This window comes from Alternaria conjuncta (genome assembly GCF_024043145.1).
Source record: "Alternaria conjuncta strain BMP 0040 chromosome Unknown scaffold_16, whole genome shotgun sequence".
NCBI classification, from domain to species: domain Eukaryota; kingdom Fungi; phylum Ascomycota; class Dothideomycetes; order Pleosporales; family Pleosporaceae; genus Alternaria; species Alternaria conjuncta.
Genome location: NW_026250105.1, coordinates 119,496 through 137,634, shown reverse-complemented (window position 1 = coordinate 137,634; position 18,139 = coordinate 119,496). Strand labels below are relative to the sequence as shown.

Genomic DNA, 18,139 nt, shown 5'->3' with positions numbered 1-18,139 from the left:
GGCACATGTTTATTTCTTTTGATCTCAACAAGGTGGACTAGATAATCCACAAGGACTCCATTCGCTATTAACGTGATCCATGACATTTATTAAGTTCGTTCATGCGAAGGTATACCTGGGTAATCCGCAGCTTAATGCCCGCACAGTCTGCGTACAATTGGAATTCTCTAAAATTGAGGGCTAGCCCCTCAGGCTGACCTCGCTGCATCTGCAAGAGATACATTCATTTGGATGCGTGCATGACTTCATCTGCACATATCTGGCTTGGTCTTCAAAATGTAGTTTGGTGGTGCTCGCTTGTGGAGGGGCGCGCCTACTGAATGTGGAAGGGACAACAGTGAAGAGATCTCAGACCTCAGAACACTCACTCTCTTCCGTCCACACCCACACCCACACCCACACCCACATCCTCACCACCCCCATTGACACGTCAATGGAGGATTTCCTCGCAGATGTCGAGGCGTACCGGCTCGAACGCGAGCCGGCGCTACGACCAATAAGAAACGCAATCCGGGACGCTCCCGCGCCCGGTCCAGGGTATCCGTCTCATGACGACCTCACAAAAGCCTCACGCCTGATGGGTATTCTAAGACCAATAGATGAGGACATCAAGACCAGAGCAAAGGTCACAGAAACAGCTGATCTGATAGCGGCACACGAGCGAGCACTGAGCGAACAGAAAAGTTCGCAGGAGAGTGAACTCACAATCGCACTCGAAGAGCAGAAGCGGCAATCTGACGAAGAGCAAGACAGCGCTCTTCAGACACAGAAACAGCAGCTCGAGATCGAACTTGACAACGCGCTTCAGAAACAGCAAGCGCAGTTTGAGCAGATTCAGAATGAGCTGCAAGAGGACAAAGAAGTTGCAACATCTACCTTCAGAAGAGAGGTAGAAAGCAACGATGCCATCCTGCAGCAGTTGCTCGATAGGATCACGAGAGCTAGCCAGTCTTCCAGCATCGAGCTACCAGAAGACATCGGGCTCAGCAAGGTAGAGCAGACCGCTCTCCAAGGGAAGCTAACAGCCTCCAGAAGTTACCGAGCCGTTTTTGAGGAGTTGCGATGTCGTCTTAACATTCCCCTAGGACAGTTGCCATCGTTTGAGGAGCTTCTTTCTCAAGAGCACAACGATGAAGTTACGTCACTTCTCACGAGCCAGATGGACAGCACAGTCCAAGCCTGTAACAATACAGTCGGCGCAGAGCAGCGCCGCACTACCAATGTTCGATGCGCATCGCTCATCTCAGAGATAAACGTCACAGAGCAGGTCAGCAGCACCTCCAGAGACATGAGAGGGCAGGCAATAGCGAACGACACGTTGTCGGCCGAGGTCGCCACAAGGTTAGAGGCATGCTTGGTCGCGAAAGACCAACACATTGGTGCCCTTACAAAGCGTCTCAGATTGCAGACGCAGGTGCTGGACCAGAGACACGTCCTACTAGAGCAGCTAGCAGATGCAGCTGCAAGATCAGCAGGGTAGAGTCAACGTGTCTTGCTGATGCACTCTTGTGCGAAGAAGACCCCGTTCGTAGCTCAATTTGATAAACATTGATCCCATAGCATTCCTATTATGCAATATGAACATGATACCGTGTCTAGTAACTCCGATGTGCTGAAACAAGTCCAGCGCACCAATACATCCTCGCCCTCCCCCTTCCCGTCTTCATGCAGACGTCTCTTGATACTCGAACCCGCGTAGTTGCATTTCCAATCCCACTCCAGCCAACTCAAACACTCTTCTCAGTTCAACTGGGGCTTTCCAGTCCATCCGCTCGTAATATCTACCACATAAACTAACACCCTCCACCATCTCCAGTCCTTCTTCGACGGTCACGCTGCGCAGCGACGGAAGCTCCGACGTTTTTGCCTGTGCTAGTTCTGATAACCAACGATAGGCCGGTTCCATGTTCAGCGTTTGACCCCTGCCCGTAAGCCAGCCATGTCTTTCGCACCACCCCATACAAGAAAAAAAAACCCCGAACAGGTGTGCAGGCTACATTAAGCTAAAACCTTGCAAAGTAGGTGACCTAACGTCAACGTAGGCTCAAAGCTGTTCAATTTTTTCCTGGGTTGGCGTGGCACTAATAGCTAAACAAATCATATTACCGACCGCACGTTGAATCTTCCAGCATTACCAGAGGCTTCTAAAACAGCTTGAAACTATGATAGAATGGCCCTTACGTCTCTAGTAGCCCCGCAATCACCATCTCCATATCACATACGCGTAACAACGCCGCGCTTGATCTACTGCACCCCTGGCCCATGTATACCATAGTCCTTAGGTCTTCGAAGGCGCTTTGCGGATGAGAACTTGGCGCACGACAGAGTTACTCATCTTGTAACCCTCATGATCCACGCTCTGTTCATCCTCATAAGCCAAGATGAATTGGGTTGCTCGCTTGACCTGAAGGTCGAGGATGCCCCATTGCTTGAGTAGATCCCAAGCCGGTTGACAGTGGGTGTTCGTCTCACAAATCGGATCCTTGTAGAGAATTTTGAAGATGGCATGGTGGCTCCACTGGCAAAATGAGCAAGTGACAATGACCTTATCCTCTTTCACAGCCGACATCCAAGCTTCGTTCGCGTTGTGGACAAACTCGGGGATATCGGAAGTATAGTTCATCTGGTCGTCCTTGAACTCTTCCCACTCGCTGTTGCTCATATCAAAATCTGGGCAGTCGCAGTCATCGTCGTCGTCGCTATCTGGATGCATGCCACATTCCTCTCTATGATATCGCATCATACATTTGTTGCAGACATCGTTGCCTACACCCACTCCGAGTGCGACGTTTTCGGGAATGAGCGCAACACGCGACGACGGAGAGTGTGCATGCAAGCGTAGAATGTCAGTCAGAGCGTATCTCATTTCGTCGTCGTTGCCATGATCCCATAGGAGCTGTACCAGCTTCGGCATGTGCTTGGGTTCGTTCTCAAATCGTAGAAAGGTGTCGAGGAAAGCGGCTACTTGGCTGGGCGCTGAAAATGCAACACGAAGATTGCGAACCCAGAGAGGACGATACTCCGTGCGAACTTGTGTGCAGACTTGAGTCAGAGCGAAGAATTTCCAGGGACGCATTGACCGTGGCTTCCGAGGATACTGTAAGGCGTTCTGTACAGGCCGTGGAGCAAAGCGACTGGATTCATCTTCTTTGGCATATTCGTAGACTCGGTTCCGTAGCTCTGCACAATGTTAGCACATAATAGTCACTTCGAAAAACCAAGAAGCCATACCTGGAGAAAGGTCGAGGAAGCGGAAGTACTGAGGAGCTTCGGTTGCGGGCGCCTCATTCTTCGCGGGCTTCGCAGCCGTCTTGACAGATTGCTTCGCTTTCTTGGTGACTTTCTTGTCTACGGCTTCACCGCTTGCGCGCTTGCTGCCGGATCGTCTGGAGTGAAGTCAGTATACAATCCCTTGAGTGCGCGACGAGTAAAAGGGAAAACTTACGTAGTGGGCGCCATCAGTATCCTTGCAACCAGTGGCGATGCTTGCGAAGCGGTGGAGTTAGGTTCAGAGTGACTTGAGCAGTAGAAGGTGGGAGTAAACAAGTAGAGAAGGTAAGAGCACCCGCCAAGAGCCGCTAGTGGAATGACGCAGGTACGCAGTGACACCTCATACAAAGGAAATACTAAACAGGTCTGCAGACTACAGTAAGATAAGTGCATTTAAAGTGGGTGGGTTAACATCGATGTAGACCCTAGGGTGTTCACTTTTTCCTGGGTTGACGTGGTGACATGTTCCACAACATTCCGTCTGGGTAGAACATAGGCAAGAGCGCGTGGAACATTCACCTTGGTTCTCCCAAAACGTCGCATGAGACAGAAGTGAATCGCGTTCTGCTTGCTCAGCATGCGCTTGCAACAGCTCGCTCTCGTCCGCTCGACAGGTATACCTGCGACGACCAGCTACTGAGCACCCTTGCATTTGGAACGTGGATGTTAGACATGATAAAGTTGACGTAATAAAGATGTGATTTTGTATGTTACACTATTTACAAGGCGATTATCTGCCCTGGCCCTTGGACTTTCCACCAAAGCCAGGACCGCGCTTAGCTCCGCGACCCTTGGCGAGCTTGACAGTGAACGCACCACGCTCGATGGTGTTGACCAGGATGTATCCAGAGGGGAAAAGGAAGTGAGACCAAGTACCAACGAACTGAACGATACCGCCAACAGAGTCATCCTCGGGGTAGATGTCGAAGAAACCCTCGGTCTTGACGCCCTTTCCGGTGGGGTCCTTGCTAATGCTGCGGACATCGTGTACCCAGATACCGGCACCGTAGTTGCTCTGGTAGGCGAGGCCGTCGACGATGTAGAGATTGTGGTCGATACCCTTGCTGTCGGTAGCGTAGAATGTACCGGTGGCCTTGGGGTTGCGGAGGTCGGTGAGGTCGATGATGTGGGTGACGGGCCGGCCGGACGCAGCGGGACCGACAGCTTCCTGCTCATCAAGCTCGTCGTTCAGAAGGACGTACTGGTGCCAGTTGCGCTCGGTCCACCATCCTTGGTGGCAGTAGGTAGCACCGGGGTAAGAGAGGGTGGAGATGACCTCAGAGGCAGGGTTGCCGTTCTTCATGGTGGAGTCGTAGACGGTCATGGTGTCCTCGTTGTAGCCGATGCAGATGTTGCGGCCGCGGAACTTTCGGTCGGGGCCGTTGTAGGTAACACACTGGGCATCGTGAACGTATCCGTCCTGGCTAGCACAACCGGGAGAGGTTGGCTTGCTAGGGTTCTTGAGGTCGATGTACTGGAGACCAGCCTTGCAGGTCTGGTTTCGGGGCTGGGCACCGACAGCGAGGATGTACTCGTTGTCCCAGTCAACAACCACGTTGTGGGTGCGGCCGATGGGCAGTTCGTCGAATAGACCAACGAGATCGGCCTTGGGGTCGAACGTCTTGGGGGTCTTTGGGTCGACCTCCAGAAGCTTCTTCATGTCGAAGATCTGAACGTTGTGACCAACGGCCTCGGAGCCGATGATGACATAGTCGTTCAGGACACGGATCTCGCGCCATCTTGAACCCACGCTTTGTGCGGGGAGACGACCCATGTACTGGATCTGGCCGTCCTTGAGGATCTCAACGAAAGCAGCACCAGAGAACTGGCCTACGATACCGAATTCGCGGCCATTGCGAGCGGTCCAGCCCCATGAAGAGCTACCCTGACCTTCAGGGCCTCCCATGTCGGCGTGGTTGACAAAGTCGTATAGGTCCATGTTGTTACACCTGAACGTCTGGTTCGCATTGCCCTGCTCGACGATGGCGAGACCATCCTTGCATTGAACACGCTTGGCCTTGTCGGGTCCATGAGGTCCCTTCTTCAAGCTCTTGAAAGACTTCCACTGCTGGGAGTCCTGCTTGCCTTGGGCTGCGTCAACTTCCCATTGATCCTAAAAGATGTAAGTAAATGACCGTAAGGCGAAAGACGCAAAGTATGAACATACACTCTTCAACTTCATCAACTTCTGATGAATGGCGCCAGAGGCATACTCCGACTTGGAGTAGTGCGCAGCCTGGACCGCAACCGGGAGTGCCAACACAGCGAGTGAGAACTTCATCTTGAGGAGCTAAGAGAAGGATTGAGCTGGAATGAGCACATTTCCTATGCACTTCAACAGGTATATATATGAGTGTGGTACCCTCATGGTGCAAGATCTCGCCCTCGACCGTTGCCTTGCCACACGACCATTCAGTACCATCTTACCGTCTTGGTACAGCAATATACTCTGGGCATCCGTTGGCATCCATACTCCATGCGGAAGGTCAGGACTACCATTCCGCTAACTGAATAGGGAAGGTGTCTCTACACTTCTTGAGTGGAGTACTGTTGCCAAGCAGCGAAACTCGTATACACATGGTGCGCCACAGATATCCGGCTTGGTACTCTCGGGACTATCAAGAGGGGGCCGCGGGAAAGGAGCGAACATCAGTGCCACGGCCCGCTAGCGGAGTCCAAGAACTTCCAAGGCGTCTGGGCATGCGGACCAATATACAACACCTGGACGAGAGGCGTTCGCAGCCAGACTCTAGAGGAGATAAGAGGAAGGAGATTGTAGAAAAGGGAATGTGCGAACTTAGTCTGCGGATGGTGGTGCTCGGCGGCGTCGAATCTTGAGTTGTACCTACCACGAGCGGAAAGCGTCCGCGCCGAAGAAATGCCTACGCGATATACAGTAGAGCGCGAGCGAGACCAGGAAAGGCCTTCGTTCTCGCTGCGAATGAGCGAGAGAAGGAAACAATTATTGCGCAACTCCGACAGGGGTGAGAGTCAACAAGCGCATGAACGTCGTGATAGGCAGGGGCAAGCAGACGCTGGGCTTGGGGATGCGCGCCGTACAGAGGCCACAATAGCTGTCACTAGAAAGTAAAGTCTATTCGGAAATGCACCGAATTTGAGTACCGATGGTTAGCAAACGATGCACGAATGTTGAGATGTCGATGTCGCGGTTCTGATGTGTGAGGGGGAACGAGACACGCTAAGATCGAGATCAATATTACGTCATCACATTGCGACGCGACGCGACGCGAACGCGCTTGCCTCAACCTTCGCGTTCGAGGCATCTCTGCCTAGCTGATGTTTGCCACCGCACATATGCGGTGAAGCTCTTGAAGCTCATTATCAAAACAATATCGATCAGAGTTGCACTCGTATAGCGACGCGTCGGCGACTGGCCACCTTCCTGCTGTCGCAATCCGACAGAGGCGCGCCTAGAACATGTGTAGGCAAAGCCGAAAACGATACTGGTAACGCGGTGATTTGCAACCATTAGACATTATTACCAAATTAATTACTTGTAGAAGACACACCTTCATATGACACACCAGGCCCAAAACGCAGCCAGGTCAATAACAAGACTCTGGTACAGACCGAAAGTTACAAACAACTTGATGTCCTCCCCATCTTAAATCTCGGCCTGAAATATACGTAACGACTCTCCATACCAGACCGGCCTTCAGAAACCGCATCTACAGCCTCGATACCTGGGCGCGACCTTGGTACCAGCCTCTCCCACTTGCGGTGGTAGATACAATGAGAGATCGCTTGCACCGGCCCTAGGATCGTGGAACGCCTCTATCGGAACATGGCAACACTTCAGCTTCGGAAAATCTCGGAAAGATCCAAGGGTATCGTTCTCTCGACCGCCGGGATACACCAGGTCCAGGATGTCTTCGTCACTATCGTCCGTCACATATACCGCTTCTACAGAGTGTCGGTGTCTCCTCAGCGCATCACCCAGAAGTTTCCAGGAGTGCTCAGGCCAGATTGACAAAGGATTGCCTTCTGCGGCGAATGGCTCCCACCTCCCGGTACTGCGGTCGTATCCAAAGCTGTGAAGGGCCTTGAGCGTGAGGAGCATTTGTGCGATAACAGCAATGTCCATCATTGCATCAACCAGGTGAAGTTTTCGAATCGAGCTACTCGACTCGGGGACCGACCAGTTCTCAACAGGTGTTGTTTGACATATCCCCGCGAGGACAAGTGTTTCGAGGGATGGAAGACGGAACACACAGGAAAGTTCCTCCATCGAGAGGTTGCAGGAAGCGATCTTGAGCTCCTTAAGATTAGCAAATTGATTGACATGGCCACCGACGGGTCGTGTAACAGCGCTGTTCAACATCTGCAACCATTTCGGTGTATGCGCGGGCCGGTCAAATCGCTCCGTCACGTAGAACTCTTGGATGTCGTGGGCATTGGCCAAGATCTTGTTGCATGCGTCCTTGTTGACGTTTTCCCCGCCGAAGAAGATACTAATTTTGCGGATGTGCTCGGAGAGGAGATGGTTGCTGACCATCGCCGCCACTTTCTTATAGTTTGTCGTAGAGCCTGAGGCACATAAGGTCTTGTACATCACCACCTCCGCGAGTCGTTTGCAGAGCTTGTCTGTACGACACAGCTTCGAGAGTGCGTGGTCACGGCCGACTTCCTTTACATGCTCCATGATCTTCAGGAGAAGTTCCTCCGGTATGCCACCAAGACACGCTTGTGGGTTCTTGAGTACGACAGGGAGATCTGGACTACCGGGGCCATCATCGGTGGCGGTATGGGTGACCTTGACGGATATGGAGACGGATCGGGTACGCTTAGCCGAGGCGGAGACGTGCGAGAGTGAAGCCTTGCGCTTTTGCGGCGTCGAGACGGTAACTGGCGTCATGGCGATGGCCGGCCCTGGCGGATTGGCACCTACCGCGTCGATGTAGGCTCCGGGGTGAGGTGTACAAGTGTCGTAAGGGGTACAATTAATCTGGCAAAGCTGTACAGTCGAAGAACGCCCGCGTGGAAAGAATTGGCCGCCGACACGAAAGTGAGTGGTCGTGGTGGTGAGAGGAAGTCAAGAACTCGGAACACGAACGAGAAGGAAACAACAACAAAACGCGTCGATGCGCGCCCTTCACACGCGTCACCTGATGCATGGCCACTCACGGTGAGGGCCCTGAGTGCGCGCGCAGGTGCGAGAGGAATGTGCCGCTCTGGCCAATCGGGAGCGTCACTACGGAGGTGTGAAGCGGAATATTCACCTCACCGCCGTCCGTCTGGCGTTTGAAGAGTGCATAATGTGCGCACGCATGGCCAGGTCATTGGGAGAATGAGTATGTGAAGTGGGTGTGGTATTGACCGCTAATGCATTAGGCATACCGATGTCGCTGCTCAGAGGACACCTCAATGAGTATCCCTCCGCCATATGTTCAGAAAAGAAAAAGAGGACATTTAGCAAAAGGCAAGGCGGATAGCCAAATATCTTGGACCCATGCTAGCTTTTCTGCCCAGTACTCTCCGGTTCCACGAACATATACGGGTTGATCGCGGTCATTATCATAACTCTGGAGCGCCAAACTACCAATTGCTCCAAGCTGCTCTTCGGATCTTTCTTCGAGAAAATCACCTACTCGAACTTCTCCCGCCTCTACTCCCATGTACATCATTCTGAAATGAAACCTTCCAAGCATATATGGAAGCAATGCAGTTTCTGTATGAAGCTGACGAGAGGTGAGCAGTAACGCTAAGTCGTTCTCTTTGGCTGAGTTCCTTGGTGTCGTCCAGCCGGTGAACGTCCACTTGTTGTCGCCGAACACGTAGGCGTATATTATGTTCCGTAGCTCGCCTGGTAAGCGGAGAAGAGGCGAATTAGTCGCGTTGGCTTCGGTGCTACAAATGATACATTAGCTTTCGAAATGGCAAAAGCTGGATGACTTACATCTTGTCGCGTGGAGCTCTTTCGCGGAGACGTCGAATCGCTGCCCTCTCTTCAGCACCCTCAAAGCGCCGCTTCTTTGCTGGGGGCTGGCCGTTCAGACGAGAAGGCATTGTTGAGCACTTTCGTGACAGCTTGGTGTGTTGTGCTGTGTGTGGTGTAATATGGGCGAGGGGGTCGGTTGAATGTGGAGGGGAGTAGAAGTGGGTTGGGAGCAGACTGCCAGACTGGTATAGGTGCGGCATTCTCTACTAAGCTAGTGGCTGCTGAGAGCGACAATGGAGGGTCACGGATGTGATTGACATTTGCCAGGTTTCACCGTCCCTCGCTACCTCATTCCTTCACTTCGAAGCTTCCCCAATGCAGACATACGGTCGCTCTCTCGTTCTGACTCAAACAGTTCAGCTGAGATCCGATTCATGTTGTCTGCAGCGACCCACTATATCCTTCCAGTGAGTTTCTGACGAAGCTATCAAACATCCAATCTCTTGGTCCAGACCAGTCCGGTCCCGCCCCAATACCAACGCCAACTTCTCCCTCTCGGCTCGCGAGCTTGTAAGCATACGATCGCTTCGACCTGTTGCATGGATCTCTTCTTGAGAAACCCTCGAACGAATGGCTCACAAACCCGGTGTACATAGCCCGGATGGAATTGGAAATCGAATGTGCCAAGCTCATACGGGAGCATACCGGTTTCGGCGTAGGTCTGACGGGACACAAGCAGAAGACTCATGTTCATTTGCGTGAATGTCTCTCCACAAGTGACCGTGTGATCATCCCTTTCTAAGAAAAGATAATATTGGCCACGAAAGACGTAGGTGAATATCATGCTTCTGAGCTCGGCCGGAAGGCGAAGAAGAGGTGAGTCGATGGAGTTGAGCTCGGTGCTGTAATAGTTGTCAGGCGGACCAGGCGCATAGCTTGTGATGGTACTTACAGCCGATCGAATGAACTTGAATCTCGACTCACCCTCTGACGGGCTCTCTTGTCGCGAATCTCTTTTGCGGATGCTGCAGTCGCCGGGGATGGCGCTTTGCGCTTTCGTGGTGCCATGATGAATTGGAATTGGGGTGCAGAAAGCGAGGTGGTCTTGTGACAAGGCTGCGTCGTAGAAGGTGAGAGCACCTGGGCGGTCCATTTGCTGAATGTGGCTAGCGTTGTTTGACTAGCTGCCGGCGGAGGGCAGGGTGCACCGCCTCGAGTCGCTCATCCGGAGATCTATATCGGATTTGACCCTTCATTACAGTTCTCCGGTCGCCATGTAATGTTTCACACAGCAAGACTTGGAAGAGATGAGCTGCGTTCGCCGGAGAATCAAGTACTAGGGGCATTCTCATCATTGTATACTCACATGTCTTTGACTGAAAGGAAGGATGCTAATGTAGTGACCAACTGCAATGGTCAGAATACCCATAGATTTGTAACTCGTTGAATACCACCGCATGTATCCATGGACGCTCTCCTAACGGTCTCAGATTTCCCCTATTCTTCGTCTATACCATTCCGGACACAATGCCTTCACATCATTCTTAGCGAATGCGTCAGCCCATTGCACCCCAGTACCCCAATATGGCCTATCGTGTCTGGTCTCAGGATCATATCCAACGACTTCAAACTCCTCGCCCATAGCTCTAAGCTGTTCCTCCGATCTCCTGCCGATGAAAGCCCTCACATAAACTTCCCACGGAGCTTCCGGCCTGTGGAGAAAAAATTGAAATAACCCAAGTTTATATGGAAGCAACGCGGTTTCAGCGTAGAGCTGACGAGATGTGGCTACTAAGCCGAAATTGCACCTATGGAACGAGAATATCTGACCGGGATCGAAGTCATTGTCGTTGTTATGAACTACAAAGCCGCAGGCTGTGCTGCTAAAGACGTAGGTATAGATTGTGTTGCGTAGCTCGGCGGGTAGGCGGAGGAGGGGTGAGTTGGCTGCGTTGAGCTCGCTTCTACGTAGTACATCAGTTTTGCGTTCGTGAGATTAGGGATTGAGGCTCTTACAACTGGTCGCGACGAGCTCGACATTGAGGAGTGTGGGTGTCTTCAAGAGGGCGGGATGACGCGTACGTCGCGGGTCTAGCGTAGACTCGGTTGTAGAACGAGTCTTGGGGGGTTTTGAATCTCCAAGATGACATGTTGTGCTGCGTTGGGGGCGTATGTGTCAGTGGGAAGAGTACTAGTGGAAGGAGAGGAAAGGGGGTAGAATACAAGTAGTGTAAGTAATATTGTCAATGTGGCATACAAAGGCTCACTTCAACCGATGGCTAGCCGAAAAGTTGAGTGAACTTAGGAGTAGAGCAATCGATCAGAGAGACTTCTTTGTCGTTCAATCTTACAATTCCGTTGTTCTTCGGCTGCGTTGTGTCAACGCGAAGGCACGTTGAGTGAAATTAACACTGTTTGGAAGAGACATCGATTGGCCGACGAAGGGCATGTAATGTGAATTGATCGAATGGACTAGTGGCAACGTTGCTGCTCCGGTTTGATGTCAGACTGCCGCAGTCTTGGTACGCCAGCTCAAAAAGCTGATACAAATATTCAGTGAATGACCATCGAACACTGACTTCTGGTTGCGTCTTCGCGGAGGGCACGTTGCCGCAGGCTGTTGAGTGCATGATGCTAGATTGTTCTCCAAGATCTTCTCCATACTCACACTACTCATTGCGATCACCAAAATCACAGGTGCTCCAGACTTCGGTGGAGCCTCGCATGAGCTAACCCCGCGAAGGCCTGATGCTGCAAGATAGAGCGCCATAGGTTCCTGCTGCTTTGGATCTCGAAATACTGCGCTGACCTCTTATGACAGAAGCGCCGTCATGCGTCGCCCGTGACTCTAAGCACACAAATGGTGACATGCATCTTCAATACTGAAGAGTAGTACTTCCAAGGCTCGAATGTATCGCGAGTTGTTTCCCCCACTTAAGCTCATCACTATGGTCGTAGCGATGCTGCGACCCGGTCTTCCGCAATCTTTATAGTATCGACATCGCTGTTCGTGCGAGGGCCAGTGTTTGTGCGATTGCGAACTGGTAGGAGATCTTCGCGTCGAGCGAGGCGTATGCGACGATGCTGGTGGCGTTCGAGGGAGGGGATGTCGACAACATCGGGCGTGGACAGCTCCTGTGAGCGTGCGGAGGCACTCTGGTAATTAGCAGAATTCTACATAACTTTGGAAGGTATAGGCATTGTATCGTGATGGTTGAATGACTACGAGAGCTTGACGCGTCCACGCGTCCGCGGGTGGAAGATACAGGCTATGACGCAAACGGCGAGCTAAACTTCATTGGGGCATATGTTGATCATTTCCAGATGCGTCATAACTCTGGCGCACGAATCTCATCTCAACTCCGCTTGTTCGTCCTTTGATCTATCGACATTGTCCAAATGAAGCTCATAACCTTTCATTTGATCACCTTGACCTCCGTTCGCAATGTGGCCACTTACTGAAGACGTGGTTTGCACTTCTCAGTAACAATGCCGATCATATCGTTGCAGCTCCGAAGGGAACAAGTGGACGTCTCACACGGCCTCGGCGATTGACTTAGCTTTCCTTATTTTGTTGTGTCTGGTCTTGTACAGATACCATGCACCGACGGTGAGCATCGTCAACGGCACTGTCGTTACCACGAAGATCCAGAACTGAGGGCTCGCCTGTAAGGAGCCGTCTTCGCCTTTGAAGTCGAAAAGGTTCATACCGAGGAACGACTAAATCTACAAGTCAGAACGTTTAAGCATATACTCGAGTATGCAGCCAACTTACAGCCATGAACGAAGCAGGTAGATATATCAGAGTGAAAACAGTGATGACCTTAACGGTAGCGTTATCGTCAACGCCTTCCTGTGTTAATCGCAGTATGCGCGTGCTTATCTCTCTCGAGTTTGCCTGATTCTCAATATCGAGAAGATTGGTCAGCTGTGGATGTGTTAGTGATGTCGTTTAATTTGCGACTTCCCTTCTCCTACCAATCCCAGTGTAGCTTTTACACGTTGTGCAAGAGTATCTGCTACATCGAGGTGGCTTTCTAAGCGATGTTCCATGATTTGCAATTCCCGATGCACGCTATGTGATGATTCTCCCAGTAATGGAATATTGGTCGCAAGTGTTGTGTTGATACTCATCAAGGTCTGTACAAGAACAATGTTGCTGCGGAGACATTTGCATGCTTTACAAACTATCTTATCTTCGATGAGCCGAAGTGTTTGGAGGCGCTCAGGATTGATGGCAGGATTGGCATCTGACTCGCAGATTTCGACAACATCAATACGTCGTCGCTGTTATCTGTGAGCTTTGCATGTATTGGATAGAGCATTTGCTTACTATCTGCTCCAGGTCACTCGCGAGGCTTTCTAGATAGTCTTGCCAGTATGCCATGTATGACAATAGGATGACGAGATGGACGGTTAATGGATGTTGTGTCAACTGTGCTGTATTCGAAGACTCGGCCAGTGCCTCCAGCTTTGACTGCGCCACAGCCTCGTCGTTGGGATGGATCACAACAACCTGACTACTACACCTTTCGGATGAGAATTTGTGCGTAACACCCGTTTGCCTGAACGACCAGATATCCCGTGGTGGCCGCTTCCCGTTTCGTTCAACATACATGAACTGATAACATAGCTCTGGGAGATATCAGTCAGCTTACTTCGTATCAACAATTGATCATATCATAAGGTAACTGACGAACTTACCAAAAGATCCATCCACTGATTGAAACAACTGCCGAAATCCCGAGGACTCATGAAAGATCTGAGGCTGATCACCGAACTTCAAAAGGACGTCTACAAACATGCTGGAGATTTGCCAGTTTTTCATTACAGTCAGCATCGCTTCCTTGGAGCTCATCAAGGGAGACAACGAGAACTCCTGGCAAAAGGAACTTTACTTCGCGTTAGCCTCATCATAAAGTCTTAGAGACTGGTCACGTACAGAATCCGATAGTCATCGTCACTGGTTTTTAGGAGGTGGTCTCCAAGCTCTAACAAGTCTTTCGGACACAAGACTGCATTCTTCCGTGTATCTGCATTGTATAAGCATGCTTCTCCTAACTGAGATGTTTGTGGAGAACACTGGCTTACCCATACGGAGAAGGCGCACCTGGAACGGCCCCATGTCATCAAACAGCCGTTCCTGGTTGGCACATATGCGCTGCAATGGCACTTCCCAGTCGTCAAAAACTTCATTCCTGCTAGCGAACTCCATGTGCGGTTGTGTAAGAAGACCGAGTGAAAGCTATTGAGTTGTTGTAAGACTCGTCGAGGGGCGCTCACAGGCTAAAGAGATAAGCTCAAACACCCACAAGGCTGAGGCAGTGTACGCCTTTCCAGGTTGCTGCGGCCAATAGGAACGCTTGGGATGACCTTGTCTCCACGCAAAGTCACTATCTGCCTTGATCGCTTCTTCCTAAAACATCAGACTGGCCCGCCACCTTTCTCAAAGTCTGCCTCCCTTTTTCTGCCCCTATCGGGACTGCGAACTTCCTCGAGGCCATGTCATATGACAGCTGTTCTGAATCTGACCACACGATTTGTTTCATAGTTGTAATCGAAAGCCTACGTGCCACCACATATCTCATCTAGAGGAACAAGGCTCTCCTGCCACGATTTCCCAAAAGTGTTGGTTCGAAACCGGTGAAGGTTTGCAAAGTGCGATTGGGAGATTGACCGGGTCCAGTGAATTACGTAACTACTCATGACGTAGCGCCAAGACCACCAACAAGCCAATCTGCGGCTGTAGCCTGACACCTTCATCTATCACACATTCTTCTTCTTCAAAGCGCTACACACGTCAGTCAGGACTTTGGAAGTTTGTGTCTTCTGGAGAAGGCTCACCGGAGGGCTGTCTGTGTTTCATGCAGTCAGCATCCGTGTTGGTTGCGAAGGCGGACTATGCGTATGCACATACCTCGGGTACCTCCTCAGGTGCGTAGAATTCCCACTTCTTGCGTTTTTCCTTGGTCACTCAGCCTCGTAGGTATATGCGCTTTGACATGCGGGACGTACTACGATAGCAAACTCATCCATAGGCGAGACATCAGGGAACCTGTCGTGCAAGAAGATTTCCAACTTCTCTTTTGTTATGTATCCCGAAGTCTTCTCTTCAACAACATTGTGTACCGGTTGACGAGGCATATCAAATTTATGGTCGGCGCTCAGAGGGCAGTAGGCAATGTGTCTGGCGAATGATCAGGCGAGGCTGATTCGGAGTGCTGACTATTCGAGAAATCAGCCTTGCATACTAACGTTGGACAGTCAAATGAGCGCATATATATCAAAACACGGCGAACAGAGCCTCAATCTGCTGAAGGTACTGTCAAATGTGCTTCGAGTGTGCATGGCATGAAAGCACGTCGCTGCAGCAAGCAACAGGAGGACTGTGGATGCCGATTGGCTGACCCGCATCAGGCTGCATAATTGCTTTTTCCTGGCGTTTTCAGCTCAAGCAGCCCGCGATGCGCCTGCCATTTCCGGCGGCTGCTGTTCATACGACGTGCCCCGAACATCGTATTGAGCCTTGTAGGCCGAGTCACAGCCAATCATATATATCGGTCCTACACCACACTTCATGCATAAGTTATCGTGGAGGCGAAGCCTATGAATGAGGGCGATAATGTGGCATCTGACATCTATACGGCCGCTTGTGATTGGGTCCAACGGCTTTGGCATCGCGGCACTGCGGAGCAAAGGACAAGATGGCAGCGGAGCGTGCGTTGAGGCTGACGGCTCCGGAACCATGACTTCTAAAGAGCGCACCTCCCCTGAATGTAGTGCTTCCACGCATTAGGTTCGTAAGACGTTACTCGACTGTAGCCTGTACTACCTCGCCAACTTCCATCATGGGCCAATGCTTCTCACGCTTGTACCGGAAGCATAGTATATTTGCGGGGGTAGCACCCAGAGCCTTCCCGACGGCACGAAAATATCAGCGCCAGCTTGAACACACAGACGCAGATTCCGCCCGTGCACAATCGGAAGAGCAGTTCGACACTCGGGCCACCAGCAATGGAACTCTACATGCGAACCCGCAATCTGTCGATATCGACACGATCAGAGACGACATCTTCGATGTACTAAAGGCCGGAATGGTTGGCAAGAAAAGCGAGGAAATTATACTTCCCGAAGTTGTTAGCAAGATATGGGCGCAAAACCATCACCGCAAGTTCTACATCAGTCAAACATGGTATGACCCGGAGTGGGACAGGACCAATTTCATGGATGAGATGATACAGATCATGTCAATTTTGATCTGCATCAATTTCCGCCATTGGGACCGGTTTGGCGCAATTTTCGTCGGGCACAGGGATCGACGGGATCAAAACCTTCCTTTTCACTTGAAAACACTGCAGCAAGAGGGCTTCTTGGGAAGATCTGAGGGGGCGATGTTCCACGAGAACCAGTTCGCGTTTTGTCCTATTCCAATCCCAGAGCAAGAGGATGAATTTGTACTGAACAACGAAGAGCGGCTTCCCTGGATCGACGAACCAAAATTGATAGGGGAAGGCGGCTTCGGACAAGTCAACAAGCGAACAGTCGCGAAGGGATTTTTGCGCTTTCAAGATCGCACCACCAATGTGGAAGTAAGTTAATGCCGCCTAAATGAAGTGTTCCACGCGTCGCTAACCTTTGCATTAGCCCAGAGCTGTTGCTGTCAAGACATTATCCGGAAAGGATGCACAGCAAGGAGAGTTCAACAACTTGAAGGAGCTACGTCAATGCCTTAGTGATAATACACGGATCATGGTCAATCTCGTTACGATGGTCGAAAAGTCAGACCGGAATGACATTTATCACATTGTTTACGAACTGGCCGCGTACGACCTCAATGTATTTCTGACCAAGATGCGCCACAGACTGAGAAAGAAACGTCACGCGACAGCCACACCAGAAAGAACAGGTTCCGCCAACATGTGGCCTGGCGATCTGATTTCAGAAAGCGTCAATCTCGCCGACGCATTGGACTACCTGCATAACCGGCTTTACTCCACCAAGCTACATTCGTCGCTCTCCCATAACGACATCAAACCAGAGAACATCCTAGTGGTCTATCCTGAAACAACCACTAAGAATGAACTATACCCTGTGGGACAGTGGAAACTCGCTGACTTCGGGCTCGCGGTGATCAAAATCAAGAGATTACCTGAGGGCCCCAGCAAATACTTGGGTGCAAACAACACTTTGTTGGTTCCTTCACACTCACAGAAGACGCACAGAACCGAGAGACAGAAATCTGTGTCCAACGCCGTACCCGAGAGAGATCCGGGTATGTACACGGCACCGGAATTGGAGCAGGAGACTCCACAAAAAGCGGACTGTAGGAGTGCGGATGTATGGTCTTTTGGATGCGTCCTTTCCGAGATCGTCACCTACGCTGTCAATCTAGACCATCATCATGTCAAATCCTTCCGCAAGTCACTCGAAAAGAGCATCCCGGCGGACCCCAAGTTTTATAATCAAACTTCCAAGGATGTCAAGCCTGAGTTCATCAAGCATCTTTCCAGCCTACCGGACACTGCTCAGAAAGCGACGCGTATCCCGGCAGACGTTATATGGACGACACAGTGCGTCGATCTGATCAAAAGGATTGTAGTCAAGGAGCCCGGCAATCGACTCGACCCAAGCGACATCCGACTAGGGCTTAGCCAGATCGCGCATTCTATGCACTCCGGGAGAGAAGAATGGCTAATCCATAGCTTACCTCCGCCACTAAATGTGAACATAGGTGCTGCCACTGCGGACAGCGCGTCTTCTGCCCCAACAAGTGCTGTGTCTCAAAGTCCGACTGAGTATCACGATCCCGAACACGATCACGAAAGAGACGACTTACTTAGTAGGATACCGAGTATCACCATTCATCCAGTGGAACATACAAGCTCAGACCCTACAAGGGCTCCACATCTGAAAGAGAACGAGAAACGGAGAGCGTCGGCGCCTAGATGAAGTACGGAAGGTTTGCATTGT

At 51.2% G+C, this 18,139-nt stretch overlaps 8 protein-coding genes across 8 annotated transcripts; 2 read left to right on the top strand and 6 right to left on the bottom strand.

Moving 5' to 3' along the window:
* Positions 1 to 433: 433 nt before the first annotated feature.
* J4E85_009200 (uncharacterized protein) lies at positions 434 to 1,480 on the top strand (the record flags this gene model as incomplete). Its single annotated transcript, XM_051473424.1, has 1 exon — positions 434 to 1,480. The coding sequence occupies one exon, from the start codon at positions 434 to 436 to the stop codon at positions 1,478 to 1,480; it is 1,047 nt and encodes a 348-aa protein (XP_051322629.1).
* A 798-nt stretch (positions 1,481 to 2,278) lies between these two features.
* On the bottom strand, positions 2,279 to 3,459 carry J4E85_009199 (uncharacterized protein; the record flags this gene model as incomplete). Its single annotated transcript, XM_051473423.1, has 3 exons — positions 2,279 to 3,180; positions 3,232 to 3,386; positions 3,446 to 3,459. The coding sequence occupies 3 exons, from the start codon at positions 3,457 to 3,459 to the stop codon at positions 2,279 to 2,281; spliced, it is 1,071 nt and encodes a 356-aa protein (XP_051322628.1).
* Positions 3,460 to 4,000: 541 nt separating this feature from the next.
* On the bottom strand, positions 4,001 to 5,551 carry J4E85_009198 (uncharacterized protein; the record flags this gene model as incomplete). The annotated part of the gene is made up of 2 exons (XM_051473422.1): positions 4,001 to 5,383; positions 5,438 to 5,551. 2 exons carry the CDS (start codon positions 5,549 to 5,551, stop codon positions 4,001 to 4,003), a joined length of 1,497 nt encoding a protein of 498 aa, XP_051322627.1.
* Positions 5,552 to 6,946: 1,395 nt separating this feature from the next.
* Positions 6,947 to 8,146, bottom strand: J4E85_009197 (uncharacterized protein; the record flags this gene model as incomplete). Its single annotated transcript, XM_051473421.1, has 1 exon — positions 6,947 to 8,146. The coding sequence occupies one exon, from the start codon at positions 8,144 to 8,146 to the stop codon at positions 6,947 to 6,949; it is 1,200 nt and encodes a 399-aa protein (XP_051322626.1).
* Positions 8,147 to 8,875: 729 nt separating this feature from the next.
* J4E85_009196 (uncharacterized protein) lies at positions 8,876 to 9,297 on the bottom strand (the record flags this gene model as incomplete). Its single annotated transcript, XM_051473420.1, has 3 exons — positions 8,876 to 8,894; positions 8,992 to 9,138; positions 9,188 to 9,297. 3 exons carry the CDS (start codon positions 9,295 to 9,297, stop codon positions 8,876 to 8,878), a joined length of 276 nt encoding a protein of 91 aa, XP_051322625.1.
* Positions 9,298 to 12,703: 3,406 nt separating this feature from the next.
* J4E85_009195 (uncharacterized protein) lies at positions 12,704 to 13,222 on the bottom strand (the record flags this gene model as incomplete). The annotated part of the gene is made up of 3 exons (XM_051473419.1): positions 12,704 to 12,889; positions 12,945 to 13,097; positions 13,148 to 13,222. 3 exons carry the CDS (start codon positions 13,220 to 13,222, stop codon positions 12,704 to 12,706), a joined length of 414 nt encoding a protein of 137 aa, XP_051322624.1.
* Positions 13,223 to 14,935: 1,713 nt separating this feature from the next.
* J4E85_009194 (uncharacterized protein) lies at positions 14,936 to 15,313 on the bottom strand (the record flags this gene model as incomplete). Its single annotated transcript, XM_051473418.1, has 4 exons — positions 14,936 to 14,960; positions 15,014 to 15,024; positions 15,087 to 15,134; positions 15,185 to 15,313. 4 exons carry the CDS (start codon positions 15,311 to 15,313, stop codon positions 14,936 to 14,938), a joined length of 213 nt encoding a protein of 70 aa, XP_051322623.1.
* Positions 15,314 to 16,017: 704 nt separating this feature from the next.
* Positions 16,018 to 18,114, top strand: J4E85_009193 (uncharacterized protein; the record flags this gene model as incomplete). Its single annotated transcript, XM_051473417.1, has 3 exons — positions 16,018 to 16,758; positions 16,814 to 17,890; positions 18,013 to 18,114. 3 exons carry the CDS (start codon positions 16,018 to 16,020, stop codon positions 18,112 to 18,114), a joined length of 1,920 nt encoding a protein of 639 aa, XP_051322622.1.
* Between the last annotated feature and the right edge of the window lie 25 nt (positions 18,115 to 18,139).